This window comes from Vulpes vulpes, chromosome 4 (assembly GCF_048418805.1).
Source record: "Vulpes vulpes isolate BD-2025 chromosome 4, VulVul3, whole genome shotgun sequence".
Lineage (NCBI taxonomy): Eukaryota > Metazoa > Chordata > Mammalia > Carnivora > Canidae > Vulpes > Vulpes vulpes.
The window spans coordinates 39,346,416-39,366,316 of record NC_132783.1 but is presented as its reverse complement, the minus strand read 5'-3'; the positions used below and the strand labels follow the sequence as shown (position 1 = coordinate 39,366,316).

Here is a 19,901-nt window from a genome sequence, read left to right as displayed (position 1 = left end):
GTGAAATTAAATGCACCATGTATGAAATGATTCTGTATGTGAAAAATAAAACCTCATAAAAGTTTCAGACATTTATAACAGCAAGTTTGAGAAAAGTGAATCATTGATAGTCTACCCCTTTGATTTTTCACATTCACAGGTATTGGCTGTGGGTGTTACTTAAATCCATCCATGGGTTACTTTTGGTTTCCTGATTTGTTGCAGGCAATTTTAACATTGATTTATTCTTTTTTTTTTTCCCTAGGAGTTTTCCTTTATAACTATATAGTATAAAATCTATTCAATATAATTGTTCCCTGGGAAAGGGCTGGCAGAGATCAGGCTACTCTGGAAGACACTATAAAATGATCATGAAATAGCCATTCAATTAAATATAACTATTATAATGATGGCCATTGTAGCAATGTAGAAAGATGCCTATAAGAGAAAAATTAAAATTCAAGATTATATATTAAGATTATAACTATGTAAAACCATATACTATGCCATATACTATGACAATTTTGATTAACTGTACTATAGTGAGGAAGGCTCACTAGGTAGCAGCTAAGTACTACTGACTTCTAGAAGAAGAGTCGTCAAACGAGTTGCCCTACCAGACATGGCCTCTCTCTTCCAATTCTCAGGAGATTAAAATACTACATGTCACAGGCCCATTTATTTGTCCTTTGATAATTCAGCTTATTGTTCACAGCTACTGCAATAATAGTTGTTCCTGATTTTGTTTCATTATTTTCACAACATAAAAAAAATCAATAGATCAATAAATAAAATAAAAAACAACAGATTCTCTCCTCACATTCTTAGATGTCCTCCAAAGAAGTTTACACATTTTTTTTTAAGATTTTATTTACTTATTCATGAGAGACACAGAGAGAGAGAGAGAGAGGCAGAGACACAGGCAGTTGGAGAAGCTCCATGCAGGGAGCTCCATCTGGAGCCTAACCACCAGATCTGTCTCAGGGAGACGTGGGACTCGATCCCAGGTCTCCAGGATCACAGCCCGGGCTGAAGGCGACGCCAAACCGCTGGGCCACTGGGGCTGCCCAGTTTACACATTCTCAAAGACATCTCAAGTGAACATTACCATGTCACTTGGGCTAATCACTTAAACTCGGTGCCTGTTTCCCCATCTGTAAAATAGGCCTACTCTGAGCTTTTCCTACATCATAAGGCGGCTTTATGTGGGGAAAAAGCACATGTAGCTGGGTAGAAATACACAGGATTTAGAGCCATACTGTCAAGAGTTCTAATTCTGGCTCTGAAACTTACTGTGTGACCTTAGGCAAATTACAGAACTTCTCAGAATGTCAATACGAAGTGGGCAATCTCAACCTCCTAGGGGATATGCATGCATGACGTCGAAAACAGCACCTACTACACAATAGATGCTGAAGAAATGGTAGCTATTGTAACAGTACTTTTAACTTCAAAACATATTAAGCAAAAAAACCCAACAAACATATTATGCAAATAGAACATACTAATAATGGTATTACAAAGAGAAAAGGGGAGAAAAATACCTGAACAGGATTGGCAAGAGAAACACAGTAAGGGGAGTGTGAACATACACAGTTTGCTTGGAGAGGGGTGAGTAGCATGGCATGGCTGGAGGATGGGGCCCCTGAGGAAGTTAGAGGGTCTGATTTTTATTCTCCAAAACATGGAAAGCCATGGAAGGCATTCTGAGAAAAATGTAACAAGGCAAGACCTTTGCTTTAGGAATAACTGGAAACGTGGAGGACGTTATGAAAGGAAGAATAGCCAGAGACAGAACAACTTATTTAGGAGACAAGAAGGCATGAAATAGAGATGCAGCAATGGGAATGAGGCAGAGGGCTGGGTCAGAGAGGCATGGAGAAGAGCTAGGAGGCTGTTGTAAGGATCCAAATGAAATAAAGGGGGAAACCAGCACATGGTGGGTGTAAAGCAGTGGAGAGAGCCAAGTAACATTTAGATGATCTTCACAAATGAAGACAGCTGAAGGAGGTTTAATATGATTTCAAGGGTTTGAGTTGGGGCCTAGGAGAATGTTCATCCCACTGCTGAAGAATGAGGGAGGATAAGAGAGTTCAGTTCTGGACCAGAGGGGTTGCAGATATTTAAAGAGATGTCCAAGAGACAGACCCCAGGTGAGAGACCTGGGCTTCTTATGGAGACTGGGGCATCATCGCCAGAGAGGAGAATTGAGACAAAGGGGACCAAATGAGAATCAGAGAGTTTAGGCCCTCTAAAATAATAAATTCTAGGAAAGAACCTTAATAAATGTAAACACATTTACACAAGACTAATAAGAGGACAGAGTCTGGCTAAAGAAAGTTTTTATCAGCAACCTGAAAAAAAGACAAAATGGTATGAAAATGAGAATAAAATCTACAAAAAACTAACTTACTAAATTTGTAATTTCTACATTAACCTATAGAAATAAAAGCTAGTAATATTGATGGGTTCCTTCAGCCATAGAAATTAGAACTGGTCAAAACTCAATGCTTCTAAATTTCTGTTATGATATTAAACAAAATCTTTTCATATCAATAAATATGCAAATAATTTTAAAATATCGGTCTTTATTTACATATTGTGTATCTCAAAAAAGGCTGGAAAAACAATGAAGTTTCAACAGGAAATCAGTAAATCCTCATAGATCTGCCTGTTGCTAGCACTTGGAGGAAAGGAAGTCGTGGAGTCCTTGGAGATGGAGTCTTGATAGCCAAACTTCAAATGTTCCATCACTTGCCAAGGAAGTGCCACACTTGATCTGTGTTTGAATGGGAAAGAGGATGTCAGGGAAGGGGTAGAGAGAGCAAGGGAAGGAGGAAAGACAAATTTGATTTAGACCTTGAGGAAGTACTTAGGCAGATAAAAACAATCATAAGCTTGGTCCGACACTTTTCCCTATTTCAAGTAACTCCCCTTTAAACTCTTGTCCTAAGTTCTCTTACTCGGCTAAAGCCTTATATAAAACTGTGCTAAACATTCCAGAGCCTTCCCATTTTATTCCCTACGTCTTTCTGGATCATTTTAGAATAACATAGAAGTTAGTCTAGGAAAACCTTGCACTGTAAAATTTGACTGCCTGTCAAATATCCAAAATGGGATAGTATTGCAAAGAAACAGTTTGTTAGTTTCCCATATAAGGAATATAGTTTGCTTTCCCATGAAATGTCTACAGATCTGCTTTTTTCTAAACATTGTAGAACTTGACACAGTAAATAGTTCTCATTTTTCCCCCGATTTTGAGAGTCGAATGCTCTTCTTATATTTTATATTAAATTTGCAAAGGGCCAAAAAGTTTGCAAAGTTTGAAAGATCATTGAAATGCACCTATGTTTATATTTTGAAAATTTTAATACACATTTTTACTTGTTTCTCAAAATGGCTTCAAATAATGGTAACAAGAAATATAGTATTTTCAATCCTACTATAAATTTTTATTTTAAGATATTTACTTAAAATGAGTGATTCAGGGGTTCCTGGGTGGCTCAGGCAGTTAAGCACCTGCCATTGGCTCAGGTGATCCCAGAGCCCTGGGATGGAACCTCATGTCAGGCTCTCTGCTCAGTGAGGAGCCTACTACTTTCTCCCTCTCCCTGCTGCTCTGCCTATTTGTGTGCTCTCTCTCTGTCAAACAAATAAGATCTTAAAAAAAAAAAGTGAGCGATTCATGAAAACAATGAGCTAATAAAGAAAATCTCCCAAATTCAGATATCTTGAGTCTCTTTAAATTTATCAGAAGTAACCTGAAACCTCTCAGTATGTCACCAAAAAGTTACTAACATAATCAAACTCAGTATGTCTGAGCTAATAAAGAAAATCTCCCAAATTCAGATATCTTGAGTCTCTTTAAATTTATCAGAAGTAACCTGAAACCTCTGAGTATGTCACCAAAAAGTTACTAACATAATCAAACTATTTTCTAGCCTAAAAGTAATATATATGTTCTCCTTCTCTTTTTCTGAAATTAGGAAATAACTAGTTTCATCTGAAAATTTTAACATGTATTTTAAGAAGCATTTTGCTTGATTTATACCACCTTTAAATTAATCTATTGTACTTTTTCTGATTTCCACCACTATAAACAAATTTGCACATCTAGTTCCTCAGAACCAAAATATACCATACCTTCTGTATTACTTTCTTGATTCGGTGAAGATGACACCTGAAAGATAAAAGCAGAGAAAAGTCTTTGTTATGAATATTTAGATGTGGAAATCATATCCACAGTGTTTTTTTTCTTTTCATGAAATTATAAAACAAACTTTATACACAATGGTTCTCCAAGCTGAAAAAAGTTAAGTACTCTTCTTTGCCTTAAATTATCATTGCTGCTTCTTTCGGATAAACAAACCACAGACTTTACAGTCAAATAAAAAAAAAAACATGCTTGAAAATACTTTTCTCATTAACCCACAGGAACTACTGAGAATGCAAAGAGGAGAGAGAATGGTTTTCTTTCTCTGGCTGAGGAAGAGAGGACAAAAATCCAACATACACACATTGATAGATATGCATGTACATACACATTATATAATGTATTTAGCTGTCTTCTAGAGCATGTACAATAATTTTCCTGTTTATTTTCATCACTGAGCCAAGATTTTTTAGAACAGATGTAGTATAATCTGTGGTAAACAAGTTCAAAAGAAAGGCTTTTCTGAGATATCAGATTTTTTTTCCTAATTAAGAACAATATATTTTTTAGTTTTTTTTAAACATTTTATTGAGAGATCCCTCATCCATGGAAAGGAATGTACAAAGCCCAAGAATAAACCTCTATGTAATCATCACCCAAGTTGAGAAATGGAACAGGCCACGTCCTTCTCCAATCATAACTTTTTCTTCCCTTGGGATAATGAAGTGGAGCTCATTATACTTTATGGAGTATACTCCATCCTATCTTGATAAATGTCCTTTTCTAATGACTTGGAAGCCTTCCTCTAGCATTCTAGACACGTCAGAGACTGCCCGAATACAGAAGAGTAAGGAAAAGAGGCACATGGTCCTCAACGGGCCCTACTTCTATTCCATCCCAGGCTCCTGTCTGTATTGAGAGCCTCACTTGCACAAGGGCAAAAATTCAGCCCAACATCTGTATACTTCCTGCCCCCAAAGAGCCACCCAATGGTCCCTGGAGAATTAACAGCAAGCACCCTCTCCCCAAACAGGCGTATAGGTATCTGGGCAAAAGATTCCAGGATTCTGAGTAGCTAGAGGATGGTATGGAATGGGGGGCTTGGTTTCTGGTGAACGCACAACTTTGATCCCTTGCTCTTGCCTTGTGGGGAGGGATGTACCTGGATGATGAAGGCCAAAGCATAGTAGGGCTCTCCTTGCTTAGTTCTAAGGCAGTACGAAACAAGTCAGCAGGAAGAAAAACTTAAATTTCAGCAACATTAAGATAGTCCCTGTGATAGTTAATGTCAACTTGGAGAGTGTTTTTAGCTGAGATTAACATTTAAATTGGTAAATTCTCAGTAAAGCAGACTGCTCTCCATAGTGTAGGTGGGCCTCAACTAATCAGTTGAAGGTATGATTAGAACAAAGACCAGCCTCCCTAAGCAAGAGTAAATTTTCCCAGCAAAATACCTTTGGACTTCATCTACATCACTGGCTCCCCTCTGTCTGTAGCTTGCTGACCCACTCAGCAGATTCTGGACTTGCTAAACCTCCACAATCACTTTCTTCATTTATCGATACATCTTATTATTCCTTTGGAGAACCCTAATACATTCCTCTAAATCATAACTAGCTTAAAGTTATGTTTCCTTTTACTGTTTAAGAAAAAGGCTAATCAAATATAGTTTATGTTCTGTCATAAAAATTATGTAACAATGTAAATAAAACATCTGTCTAAATTATAAGTAAAACATCCTTGAGATTTCTAAGTACTTCATAAAAACAAGAAAAATTCTATTTAGCTTCCTAGCACAGAGAAAATACTTAATGATGGTTGGTTCTCAGGATGATAGAACTTACATAAATCTGGGTGTAAAAATAACACCACAATATAAAGATTATACTCATTGCAAGTAGGCCTTGGGATTTGATGGTTCTGTTTTACTACACAGACAAGACAGTAACTTGTTTATTCTCTGAAATTGGTATGCTCTTTCAATTGTGCAGGACATCTATCACAAAGTTTGTCGGAAAGTTAGCTGTTTAGATTTCCTGTTTAAAATAAGCAGCTGCTTCTTGCTGGAGCTGTCAAACATTTCGGAGGAAGGAAATGTATGGCATACATCATAGATACTGCGAGTTTGGTTCTGCCACTGTAATAATGCAAATATTGCAATAAAGTGAGTCAAATGAATTTTTGATTTCCTAGTAAAGGTTATGTATATACTAGAGTCTACTAAATGTGCAATAGCATTATGTCTAAAATAATATTGTATATAACTTAATTTAAAAATATTACTAAAAAACACTGTCACCTGAGCTTTCAGTGAGTTACAATCTTTTTGCCAGTGTAGGGTCTTGCCTTGATGTCAATCAATGGCTGCTGACTGATCAGGATGGTGGTTCCGTGGGTTTGGGTGGCTTAGCAATTTCTTAAAATAAGACAACAATGAAATTTGCCATACCAATTGATTCCTCCTTTCATGAATAACTTCTCTGCAGCATGTGATGCTGTTTAATAGATTTTACCTGCAGAACTTGTTTCAAAACTGGAATCAGTACTCTCAAATCCTGCCACTACTTTAGCAATTGAATTTATGTAATATTCTAAATCCTTTGCTGTCATTTCAACAATCTTTACAGAACCTTCACCAGGAACACATTCCATCTTGAGAAAACAATTTCTTTGTTCATCCGTAAGAAGCAACTCCTCATCCATTCAACTTTTACCATGAGATTTCAGTAATTCAGTCACATCTTCAAACTCATCTTCTAATTCTAGTTCTCTTGCTATTTCCACATCTGCAGCTACCTCTTGCACTGAAATCTTGAACCCCTCAAAGTCATCCATGAAGGTTGGAGTCAAGTTCTTCTAAGCTCTTGTTCATGTTGATATTTTGACCTCTTCCTATGAGTCACGAAATGTCTAGAATGGTGAAATCCTTTCTAGAAGGTTTTCTATTTATTTTGCCCAGATCCATTAGAGGAATCACTTATCTATGGCAGCTACAGCCTTATGAAATGTAGTTAAGTAGTAAGACTTTAAAGTCAAAATTACTCCTTTGATCTACATATGGGCTGCAGAATGCATGCTGTTTTAGCAGGCATGAAAACAATATGAACCTCACTGTACATTAACCATCAGCTGTCTTGGGTGACCAGATGCACTATCAATGAGTAATAATATCTTGAAAAGAATCTTTTTTTTCTAAGCAGTCAGTCTCAACTGTAGGCTTAAAATATTCAGTAAACTGTGCTGTAAATAGATGTGCTTTGTTGTTTCACTTATAGAGCACAAAGTAGATTTAGCATAATTCTTAAGGTCTGAGGATCTGTGGGATGGCAATGAAGTCACCAGCTGCATTAGCCCCTAACATAACAAGTTAGCCTGTCCTTTGACACTTTGGAAGCCAGGCACTAACTTCTCCTCTGGCTAGGAAGGCTGTAGATGGCATCTTCTTCCAATAGAAGGACTTTTTCATCTACACTAAAATCTATTGTTTAGTGTAGCCACTCTAATTATCTTAGCTGGACTTTCTGGTAATTTGTAGCAGTTTCTGTATCAGCACTTGCTGTTTCACCTTGAACTTTTGTGTTAAGGAGATAGTTTCTTTGCTAAAACCTCATGAACCAATCTCTGCTAGCTTCCAAATGTTTTTCTGCACCTCTCTTTTCTTCCTCACCTCTCTGAGCCTTCAGAGAATTGAGAAAAGTTAGGACCTTGCTCTAGATTAGACTTTGTCTTAAGGGAATGTTGTGGCTGGTCTGATTTTCTGTCCAGAGAATTCAAACTTTCTCCATATCGTCAATAAGGCTGTTTTACTTTCTCATCACGTGGGTGTTCACTAGAGTAGTCAAGAACTCTTCCTTTGCATTCACAATTTGGCTAATTGTAGGAAGAGGCCTGGCTTTCGGCTTGCCTCAGCTTTCGACATGTGCCTTCCCCTTAGTTGGTTTTAGCTTTTGATATTTATATCAAAAAGGATGGAAGGACGTGGGACTCTTCCTTCCACTTCAATACTTAGAGGCAATTATAGGGTTATTTATTGGCCTAATTTCAATATTGTATTGTCTTGGACAATACGAAAGCCTCTCTTTGGGTTAGATGGGGGAACAGCCAGACAGAACAGTCAGGATACACACAACATTTATCCATTAAGTTCACAATATTGAGTGTGGCTTGTGACACCCCAAAGCAATTACAATAGCAACATCAAAGCTCCCTGATACAGATCACCATAACAAATATAATGATAATAAAGTCTGAAATATTATGAGAATTACCAAAATGTGACAAAGTGAGCAAATGCTTTTAATACACCGTTACCACAAACCTCAACATGTAAACAATGCTTATCTGTGAAGCACAAAAGTGAATGGCTTGCCTCTCTGTGTGTCTCTCATGAATAAATAAAACCTTTAAAAAAAAAACTTAAAAAAAAAAGTGAATGGCAATAAAATGAGGTATGCCTGTACAAAATAGAATAACTGAGCAACTTCTCATTAACCAAAAAATACTACAGGACAGAAATGGACAAACTACTCTAGCCAAAACATTTATCATTACATTTTATTTAAAAGATAATTTCCAGAATGTTATTTCTTCATTCTTTTTTTCAAATATTATTTTTCAGTAATCTCCACACCCAATCTGAGGCTTGAACTCACAACTCCAAGATCAAAACTCATGTGCTCTACCAACTGAAACAGCCAGGGACCCCCTTATTTCTTCAATCTTAAAATATATTTCTTGGTTAGTAGAATATATTCAGTATCTACAATGCCTTATATAAAAGAAAACAAACATCAACAATAAGTCTAACACTCAGAGATAAGAACACTTAAAGTCTGGGGGTCATCTTATTTTTCTACATGTTTCCATATTAATATATGCCAAAAGAGAGACTAACATTTACATTCGAACAAGGGGTTCATGATACACATCTGTTCTTCACCTAGAGGCCATGGCTTCCTGAGTCTTAAATGGAACAACAAACCACAGCTGCTTAAATAAAGTGAAAGAACTAAGAGAAGCACAGAGCAGCACCTAAAAGTGACCCAATCCCAAATCTCACTGTCAAAAGTCACCATCATGACATTTTCAGGGTAAGAAACAAAGAAAGGATTTTCAGTTACTTGGAAAAATGTGGGCACTCTAATCATTTAATATAAATTCTCCACAGAACAGTATTACTTTATACCCTTATTCTAAAAATTCTATCTTCTCTCCTTTTCCCACTCCAAAAATACTTCTCATGAATATTCATATCTTTGATTTCTTTCAAACTAATCTAGAGTTTGTATTACCAAAGTATTCCTCTTTCTTTTATCCACTAAAGAAAGCTTACTCTAGCCTCTGTCCCTATTTATGATTAAACTGTATTTTAAGTTTATATGAACCATTAATACAATCACTCTGTACTTAGTGTCTCTCCCTCAACCCCACCACGTCCCTACAAGCATCTTCACTTGCAGTTTACATTTGTTCAACTTAATTAACATGATACATTGAAACAATATAAAATTGTGCTTTTACTACATGAGAATTTATATTCTTTCACTTTATTTTAAGGGTTCACAATTAAAGGGAAAGAAGTTCCTGGTTTTTCATTCAGGTATAGCAGGGTTGTAGTTGAATTAAGTTATCTTGAATATTCTCCTCTTGCATTGTATTTCTATAGTTCATAAGGTAGTTGCTGTACATTAATTTTACTTTTACATTTCTTTTCTGATTTTTTGCTTTAGAAATCCAGCTAAATATGACCAATTCTTAGTTACCCATAGACAGGATGTAGAAGTATTTTAAGTTAAGTTTAATCTACTTCCTCTTCCTTTTAATAATGTATATAATTGGCTAGAATCAGACAAAATGATTTTATTTTCATTTGTTTTGTCCACCTTTGAATAGTGATGCAGTTAGCTTTTAAGAAGCCAAAAAGGAATATCTTTACAGCAATTCATTATTAACATTTTTAAAAATAATGTCTTTTCTTGATAAATCAGGATCTGATTCTAGTGCAGTTGCTCTTTAACATTCAGCCAAGAAGTCCTGACATCGAATAGAAAATCATCATCCCAAATTTCACACAATGCTACGGATATTACTGCTTCACTAAAGAAATAAAGTCTACCAAAGGTAATCAGCACATTTTTAATTAAAGTAGAAATTTCCCCCTTGCTCTTCTCCTTCAAAGCACTACTCATTTAGCATCCATGAACCGTCATCACAGCCATCTCTGAGTTTTGTGTACTCCAGGTTTTCCCGAGACTGCTTTTAGGGGAAAACTGGCCAAATGAAGGCAAAAATAAAGTCAGACTGTGACTGCTGAGACTTCACTGGGAGGTACTCTCTCCTCCCAGTTCCAGAAGTTTCTAGTTTCTTTAACTCCTGTGAGTTAAAGGTTCACTGTATCAGGAGATTGGGCCCTGCAACTGAGCAGGAGTGTGCTTGCTTATTCTCCTTGCCCTGAATCCCAGGTTCTAGAATTTTAATCCCTGTGGCTACCAGGCTGTGAGGGTCTGAGAATTTCTTTAGCAATGAGTGTGGTTCTTTCTCCATCCTATATGCACTGAGTTTTTGTGTGCAACCTTACAAAGTTCAATTCCTTTCTTTCCCCCAGTAAAATGACTACAGTCACCAAATACTAAAAAACCTTACAAATTACCGAATTCAAATTTTCCCCAACTTCACATGATGCCTAGAGGTTTTCCATTTCCTCAGAGAGCAGAATACAAGGAAAGTGCTTAAATAGAAGCATGTGGGAAAATTCTGGGGAAAAAAATCCCAGATGGGAAAAGTGGTTAAGTTTTAGAATAAGTTGCTATGTTGTGGAACCTAACTTTTTCTTTTTTCCCTTTCCCTTTTTACTGTGTAAGTCTCTGAATATTGGACTAATTCTCATTGGAAAATTTAAATTATCACAATGACTTTTCCAATATCCAACAATGGGATGGGCTATCTCATGAAGCAGTGACATCTTCATCACTGGAAGTATTCAAGAAGCTGGAATAGAAGGGACTTTTCTCTCTGGTCAATTTAATTCAACATCAATGCCAATAGTGACAATAAAACCCAACATTTATGAATACTTTCTAGCTGCTCCACATTTTACGTGGATTATCTCATTCAATTCTCTACAATAACTCTTATAAGGAATTTGTTATTAGTTCCATTTTATAAATAAGGAAACTAGGCATAAATAAGTTAAATAATTTGCCCTAAGGTATGAATAAAAGATCTGGGATTTGGACTTAGTCTAACTCCAGAACCCCCCCGCCCTTTTTTTTTCCCATAAAGAACTCCACTGGACTAACACTGACTAAAATAAATGGTGCATACAGTATTTTTAGTATAGTTTAGTAAGTTTTGACATATATACACACTCATAAAGTCATTATCACAATCAACATAATAAACATACCACTATCCCCAATTTCCCTGTTCTTGTACAAGACATTGTGAAATCTTTCCTTCCTGGCTCTCTCCCAAACTCCCCAACCAATGATGTTCTGTGTCACTCTAAATAAGCGTGTACATTTCCTAAAATTTTATATAGGTGATATAATAGGTATATATCTGCCTTTTTTCACTCAATAGAATTATTTTTTAAATTCAGCTATGTTACATAGCACATATCAAATATTCACTTTTTATTACTGAGCAGTATTCCCACTGCTAACCATATGGTCCGAATATACCACAATTTATCTATCCATTCCTCTGTTGATGAACTTTTGGGTTGTTTTCACTTTTTGTCTATTATAAAGAAAGCTGATATAAACATTTGTGCACAAGTCTTTGTATGTACATATATTCTCATTTCTCTTGGGTAAATACCTAAAAGTAGAATGGCTCGATCATTTGGTAGGTATATGTTTTAACTTCTCAAGAAAATTCCAAATGGTTTACTACAGTGGTTGTATCATTTTTCATTACAACCAGCAGGCCATGGATGTCCAGTTCCTCCACATGCTTGCCAACAACTGGAATGGCCAATCTTTTAAATTTTTAGCTAAAAAGTGTGCATAAGCATGTTATTGTGTTTTTTTAATTCATATTTCCTTAATGACTAGTCAAGTTAAGCATCATCTCATGTGTTTTCAGTATGTCTTCTTTGGCAAAGTGAACATTCTTTGCACATATCCTCTGGGGGTGAGGGGATGTTTTATTTTATTAATGAATTGTGAGAGTTCTTTATATATTCTAAAACAAGTCCCTTTATCAACTATCTGATTTTCAAATATTTTTTCACAGTATGTGGCTTCTTTTCATTCTCTTAAGAGTGTTTTTTTTTTTCAGAACAGAAAATTTGAATTTTGATGAAATTGAATCTATCATTTTTAAAAATAGGTTACGCTTTTAGTCCCATTTCCAAAAAACTTTGCCTAACTAACCCAAGATCAAAATAAGTTTATAGTTTTATGTTTTAAATTTTGGTCTCGGACACATTTTAGACAATTATCACATATAGCACAAGGTATGGATTGAAGTGAGGTTTCTTTGGTACCATATGGAATAACCAACTGTTCAAGTACTACTTGTTGAAAAGATTATCATTTTAAAAATCAGTTGTCCACATATATGCAGGTCTATTTCTGGATTTGGTTTTATTAATTTGTCTAGTTTTACAGCATTACTAAATGTTCATGATTATTGTAGTTTTATAAATGTCCTGAAATCAGGAAGTTACTATTCCAACTTTCTTCTTTATAAAGTTGTTTAGTTTATTCTAGGTCTCTGGTATTTATATACATGAATTTGTTAATTTTGATAAAAAAGTATATTAGAATTTGATTGACACTATACTGAATCTATGTATCAGTTTGAGAAGAATTGACATCATAATAATGTAGTCTTCCAACCTATAAACATGTCTTTCCTTCTACTCAGTTCTCTGATTTTTGCTGGCAATGCTTTATAGTTTACAGGTTCTTCACATATTTTTTTCAGATTTATCCCTAAGTGTATGTTTCATATTTTTGATGCCATTATAAATAATATATTTTAGTTACCAACTGTTTATTGCTAACATATAAAAATAAAATTTTTGTATATTGTGTTTTGTATATTGATCTTATATGCTGCAACAAACTTGTTAAAGTCACTTATTCTAGTAGCTTTCTGGTAGATTTTATTAAATATTCTACATAGATATTCATGTCATTTTTCTTTATAAGCTGGGTGTCCTTCTTTTTATTGCACTAGCTAGAGCCTACAATGCTGACTAAAAGTATGGGAGCCAAGTAGGCCAACTATTGTGTTTATGGAAAGATTTTAAGTACACTTTAATTTGTTTATGCCTATTTCTTTTTCAGTGAACTCTGGTAATTTATGTATCTCAAGGAAGCTATCCATTTCACCCAAGTTGTCAAATTTACTGGTATAAATTTTTCACAATATTTTCCTATTGTTCTCCTAGTAACTGTAGAATCAGCAGTGAGGTCCCTGGTCTCATTCCTGATGTTGAAATTTGTCTTCAATCTTTTCTTTCCTGATTATTCTGGCTAAAGATGTAGCAATTTTATTGATCATTTCAAAAGAACTTCTTCATTCAAATATTGAAAATTATGAATACATCAAACATGCAGAAAATGCAGAGAGAATCATGACACATGTTTACACCCTACACTTTTTTTTTTTTTTTTAGATTTTATTTATTCATGAGAGACACAGAGAGAGAGGCAGAGATACAGGCTGAGGGAGAAGCAAGATCCATGCAGGGAGCCTGATGCGGCACTCGATCCCGGGACTCCAGGATCACACCCTGGGCCAAAGGGAGATGCTCAACCGCTAAGCCACCCAGGTGTCCCCACTTGTAAAAGAGTTCATGTTATTTCAGAAACTTTACAACTGAAGTCTTTTTCTCACTACTCATCAGAAATAAAAATCGTATTTATTTCCCTTCTCAGAAGTAATATCTAACCACAATGCTAATGCTGGTATTTACTGTTCTTATTTATGTTTCTAAAATGTGAATATCGTTATCTATTTGTATCCATTAAAAATATATGGTACTGCTTTGGGTGTTTTGCATACTATACACTATGTCTTGATGCAAAAGCTTTTTCTGCCCAACACTGCACTTTCAGGTTTTATCCATGTAGAGCCACACAGTTCTAATTTACGTATTTTGCCTGTGGCACAGTATTCCACCATATAAATATACTATAGTTTATTTACCCAGCTCTTATCCATAGACTTTTATTCAGTTTCCAATTTTCCCATGTCTGCTCACATAAACACACGTATTAGTGTCTCTGAGAATGTGTATGTAGGAGAGTTAATTTCTGAGTAGTGCATTATAAGTACCTTCAACTTTACTTACAATTATTTAATTGCTCTTCAAAGTAGTTGTACCAATTTATACTCCCATCAAACGTATCAACAAGTATGAGAGGTGTCCTTTCCTCAATTGCTTAAAAACACCTGGAAAATCAAACTTCTAAATGTTTGCAAACCTGGTGACTATGAAATTATATATTGTGTCTTAATTTAATCTCAGTAATCATTGGTGAGATACAGAAATCTTCACGTTTACTGGCCATTTCTGTATCCTCTTTTGTGAACTGTCCATTTATATTGTTTGTCCATTTTTTTCCTACTAGGTTATCTTTTTCTTGTTGATCTGAATAAATTGTTAAATCTTGTCATTTATATGTAAATATCTTCTTCCAATCAATGGTTTATGTTTTAACTCATTTTATGGTATCTTGTAACTGTTTACAGCTTTGTTTTTAAAACTTCATTTAAATTTATCAGTTCTTTCTAAGTTATTCCCAGCCCTGTACTATTCCACATAAATTTTAAAATCATCCTGTCAAATTCAATTAAGAACCCCATTAAGATTCTGATTAAAAATCAACTGATTTCATTAATTATCAGGGAGAAATGGCCATTTTCGGGATAAGTTACGTATATTTGTTTTCTATTTTTTTAAAAAAAATTCCCTATGCTGTATTTTTCTACTTATTCTTGATTCAATATTGATAATTTATATTTTAAACAAAATGGTCAATTTATCTGTATTTAGAAAGATATTGCCAAAAACATCTCCTAGTATTCCCTTCTGATTATTTTTAAATATTTCCTATGTCCATAATTATTTCTTTAATTCTTGATATTTTTATTTGTGCTTTCTCTTTCATCATCCTTCCTATAATAGCTTTGTCTAATTCTTTTATTAAAAATCAGCTTTTGTTTTAACTGATCCTTGCCATTATCTGTTTTCTTTCATTAAACATTTGCTGTGGGGGGATGTGAGTGGCTCAGCTGGTTAAGCATCTGACTCTTGATTTCGGCTTAGGTCATGCACTCAGGGTCATGAGATCAAACGCTGCATCAGGCTCCATGCTGGGTGTAGAGCCTACTTAAGATTCTCTCTCTCCCTACTTCCTCTGTCCCTCCCCCCCTAAAAAAATAAATTTGCCCTACTTTTTGTAATTTTCTTTCTTACGTTAAAAGAAAAAGAACAGAATCATTGTTGAATCCAGTCTTTGGCCTCTCAATTTTCATTTTTGCTATATCATTTTACTGCTCTCAAAAACTTTTTGCTACATTACACAAGTTTTGATACATAGCAACCCAGTTGTCATTCAAGTTTAAGTTATTTCACGATTTCTTAGAATTCGTTTTTTTGAGGCATGACCTACTTAGAAGTATTTTTAGTTTCCAAACATATGGATTTGGGTTTTTTCTTTTAATATTTTCATAATTGATAAGTAACTTTATTATACTATACACAGAGAATGTTGTCTACATGACATCAACTCTGACATTTTTTTTGCAACTCTCCTTATGGACTAATAGAATACTCAATTTCTGGAAGTGTCCACATGTACTAGAAAAAACTATGCATTTTCTAATTTTATGTCTATTAGATTAATCTTGTAAATTTTGTTTCAATGACTCAAAATAATTTCAAAAAAAATTTACCTACAGTAATGGATCCTAAAGGTAGCATCTTAAATCTCAGTAGCCAAATAAATTGTCATTAATAGCAACTAATATTAGAACTGAAAGACAAATCACATCTGTGCACATACATACACAAACACAATTTTCTTTGTTCCCTATAAATGCTCTTGCTCTTCCCTATCTTGTTCCTGGAAATAAAGTTCCAATTTCTAGTTATACCATCCTTAAGAATTGGGAAAAAGTCGATTTTTGGCTATAAAGGTTAAAAAAAAAGTTGACAAAATATCCCCAAACATGTAATTGTGTGGTCCTGTGGTTGAACTATTACAGAATGTTACTCCTGTTGCCAGAGACTCATGCTGTGGCCTGGGCATCCAGAGTAACAGGGCAGTGGTCGTTTCCTCTATGGATCCCTAGTGTGTTGAGATCTGCACAACAAGCATTGCTTTTGACATAGCCTTGCCTTTCTGGTTGTAAATAATTCAAACATCTACATTCATAAACAAAATCACATAATTATTTTGATCATTTCCATTCTCTCTATATTCCTCAGATCCACTATCCTTAAGACCTGACCATGACAAATTACTTCTTTAGCTATTTTATTTCTCAAATGCTTCCAAGTAATACTTGTCAAATTGTTGGCTTCTATTTTACTCTTCTTGGTTATGACAGTATTTTTCCTACTTGACCTGTACATACTATCAGGTGACTATTTATGATTTTATCTCAACGCTATTCCACTTAATTGTGCTTTGGTCAATATATATTCATAAGTATGCTTCCTCCAACAGTTCTACTAATCACTCAAAATTTTAATCCATTTCTTTTTCTTTTTGTATTTTAAAAGTATCCATTCACCAAAGCAGTGAATTTATTCTAAAATCTCACCTAACCAACTCATCTTGAGTATTCTATCAATATAGATCTTTTTGATTAAACTGAATTATCAGAATGCATTCACTCATTCCAGTAAATCCACTAATAAACTTTGGAGTTATAATCTGATTCTACATACCCAGGATTGATGTGGTTAGAATATGAACAAGTTTAATGAATAACTTCAATGTCTTAAGTTTGAAAAACCAAAGGACAAACAAAAACTAATAGTACTTTGACATCAATGCAATGCTCAGTAGATAGCAAAACAGAAGAGATCTGGAATATATACCAGGATAATTTTGATTCAAACATCTCAGTGTGGCTCTGAAGAGATGATATGCCAAGTCAAAATACTGTGACTACAAAGAATTTCATTATTACAAGTTAATAAAATCTTCACAAGAAAGTATTATTATCTATTCTGGCTTCCTGAATCACTAGATGCTGCTAATAGAGCAATTCTTTGACTTATACATTGAAATCTCGTATAGGGCATGCTCCATTAGAGGTAGTGAAAATGGACTGAGTTCTCTGTATTTTGATTTTCTACTGTGGATTCTCAGTGAAAAATCATTTTAGCACTTTCTTCATTATTATGAAGCACAACAAAGTTACCATACATATAATTAAAGCTGGATGTTAATGTTCTGAATTCTAATCTTCTTCCTCAGATCTAACTATCTAGACCACATCCATATTTTCCAATTAATTTTTTTCCAAGAGGATTATTTTCCTACTAACATAACAGGAAAAAAAGAAAAAACAAACCCCAGGATGTAAGATAGAAACTTTAATCTTGTAGCTAATTTTAAGACAACAATGTATTATATCTATTATTTATAAATCTTAAACGTAATAGTCTTAATCTGAGATTAGTGAAAGACTACTTCGACAAAGATAAAATTTTTTGTTTTCCTTTTATTTTTCACCTTAAAGAAGTAATAACAAATATTGATAAGAACTAAGTTTACGGGATCCCTGGGTGGCGCAACGGTTTGGCGCCTGCCTTTGGCCCCGGGCACGATCCTGGAGACCCAGGATCGAATCCCATGTCGGGCTCCCGGTGCATGGAGCCTGCTTCTCCCTCTGCCTATGTCTCTGCCTCTCTCTCTCTCTGTGTGTGTGACTATCATAAATAATAAATAAAAGAAAAAATTTTTAAAAAAAGAACTAAGTTTATATATAATCTACATGTATACAAAATTAAAAACTTGGAGAAAATAATCTGATACTGTGCCCTACTATAATGGCTTCTCTGATCTTCCCTTACCTCCCTATTATCTGTTTTTACCAATGCAGCACGAGTGATCTTGTCAGAATATGAGTCAGTTCATATTCATCCTCTGCTTAAAACTAGCTAGTGGTTCCATACCTCATTCAGAATAAGAAACAAATTTCTTAAGACAGTTTTTACATACTGTTTTACAGGGTCTTTTATAATAATTTGCCACCACTTCCACCCCTAGATCCAAACATTTCTATCTCACCTCCTTCCGTCCCCTTCTAGACTCTCTTTATACCACCAATTACTGTGGTTCTTGGGTTATTTCTTGAACGTGTCAGGCATCCTCTTGTCTCATGGCCTCTAGGATCGTGGCCTGGGATGCTCTTCCTTCAGATGGTCACTTGGCTAATAATCTTACCTTCTACAAATCTTGACTCATGTCAGTCTTCTAGTGAGGCTGCCCCTGACTTCCTTTTTAGTAACTACCTCTCTAATCCCACTCCTGGCACTTCATCCCTTCTGCCCTACTCATTTTCCATAATAGCACTTCTTGTATTCAGATATATTACATAATAGGGGTTTGAATTGTGCAAGTCAATTTATATGTGGATTTTTAAAAAATAACTACAGTATAATACCATAAATGTATTCTCCTTATGATTTTCTTAGGAACATTTTCTTTTCTCTAGTTTATTATAATAACAAAATATAATTTATATAACATACAAAACACATTAAGCAACTATTTATGTTATCAGTAAGACTTCTGGTCAAAAGCAAGCTATTAGTTAAGTTTTGGGGACTCAAAAGTTATACATAGATTTCCAACTATTTAGAAGGGTCAGCACTCTTAACCCCCTGCATTGTTCAGGGTCAACTGTATACATTTTACCTGTGTATTTATTATCCATTTCCCCAACTAGAATGTTAATTACATACGGGCAGAGGTTTTTCCTGTCTTTTCTTTAATACTGCATCCTCAGTACCTAGAATTTTACTATTGGAGATACTAATTAAACAGCTGATGTATTAGTGGGGAAAAAAAACTGAAAACAGCCATAGTGAGTAAACATTTTTACTGTCCCTGAAGTAAAGATCTAAATTCACCAGTTTTGATCTCATAATTAAAGATCAAAAAGAAAAACGTTAATTTATAAATGGGATTTCTAGCCTAAGACGGCTCCTGAACACACTATATAGCAATGGTATCTGATTATCTGAATATGAATTTTCTTATTTAGTGGTCTCTAAATCAAGCATTAATTTCCTAATAGATTGTTGCCTCCAGGTAGCCTTATCACTAAGATATGTAAAAATCCAAGGATATCATCTTAGCTAGAAGGAAAGCTTGCAATACAGCCCAACTGAATGGACAAAAAAGGAGAAAGTCTTCTTTCATTTTTCTTGAGCCAAAATGCACCCGTACCAGCAGCCAATCACAATTTAGACACTGGTATTGGATCACTCATGGCAACAGGACAGTAAAGGAGAGAAAATGCATATAAACAATAAATTAGTGATATTAAGAAAAGGAGCTTCATATTGAATTATTTAAGTGGTTAATCTACCTTTTTAAAAATTTTTATTTGAGAGAAAGAGAGAGGCAGAGAGAAAGAGGGAGGGAGGGAGGGAGAAAAAGAGGGGGGGAGAGAGAGAGAGAGAGAGAGGGAGAGAGAGAGAGATCTCAAGCAGACTGCCTGCTGAGCACAGAGCCACAACCAAGAGATCATGACCTCAGCCAAAGTCAAGAGCTGACACTTAATC

General features: G+C 34.9%; 1 protein-coding gene across 3 annotated transcripts in view; it reads right to left on the bottom strand.

Annotated features, from left to right (window-relative positions):
• Positions 1 to 2,547: 2,547 nt before the first annotated feature.
• PPA2 (inorganic pyrophosphatase 2) overlaps positions 2,548 to 19,901 on the bottom strand; it is an 81,476-nt gene continuing 64,122 nt past the window's right edge. For all 3 annotated transcript variants that reach the window (XR_012001031.1, XR_012001032.1, XM_072755537.1), the window contains 2 exons: positions 4,123 to 4,159; positions 2,548 to 2,758 (listed from right to left, as the gene is read on the bottom strand). Coding sequence is in view for 1 of the 3 variants with exons in the window: in XM_072755537.1 (XP_072611638.1) it covers positions 2,730 to 2,758; positions 4,123 to 4,159 (66 nt within the window). In the remaining 2 variants the exon portion in view is untranslated. The remainder of the gene's footprint in view (positions 2,759 to 4,122; positions 4,160 to 19,901) is intronic.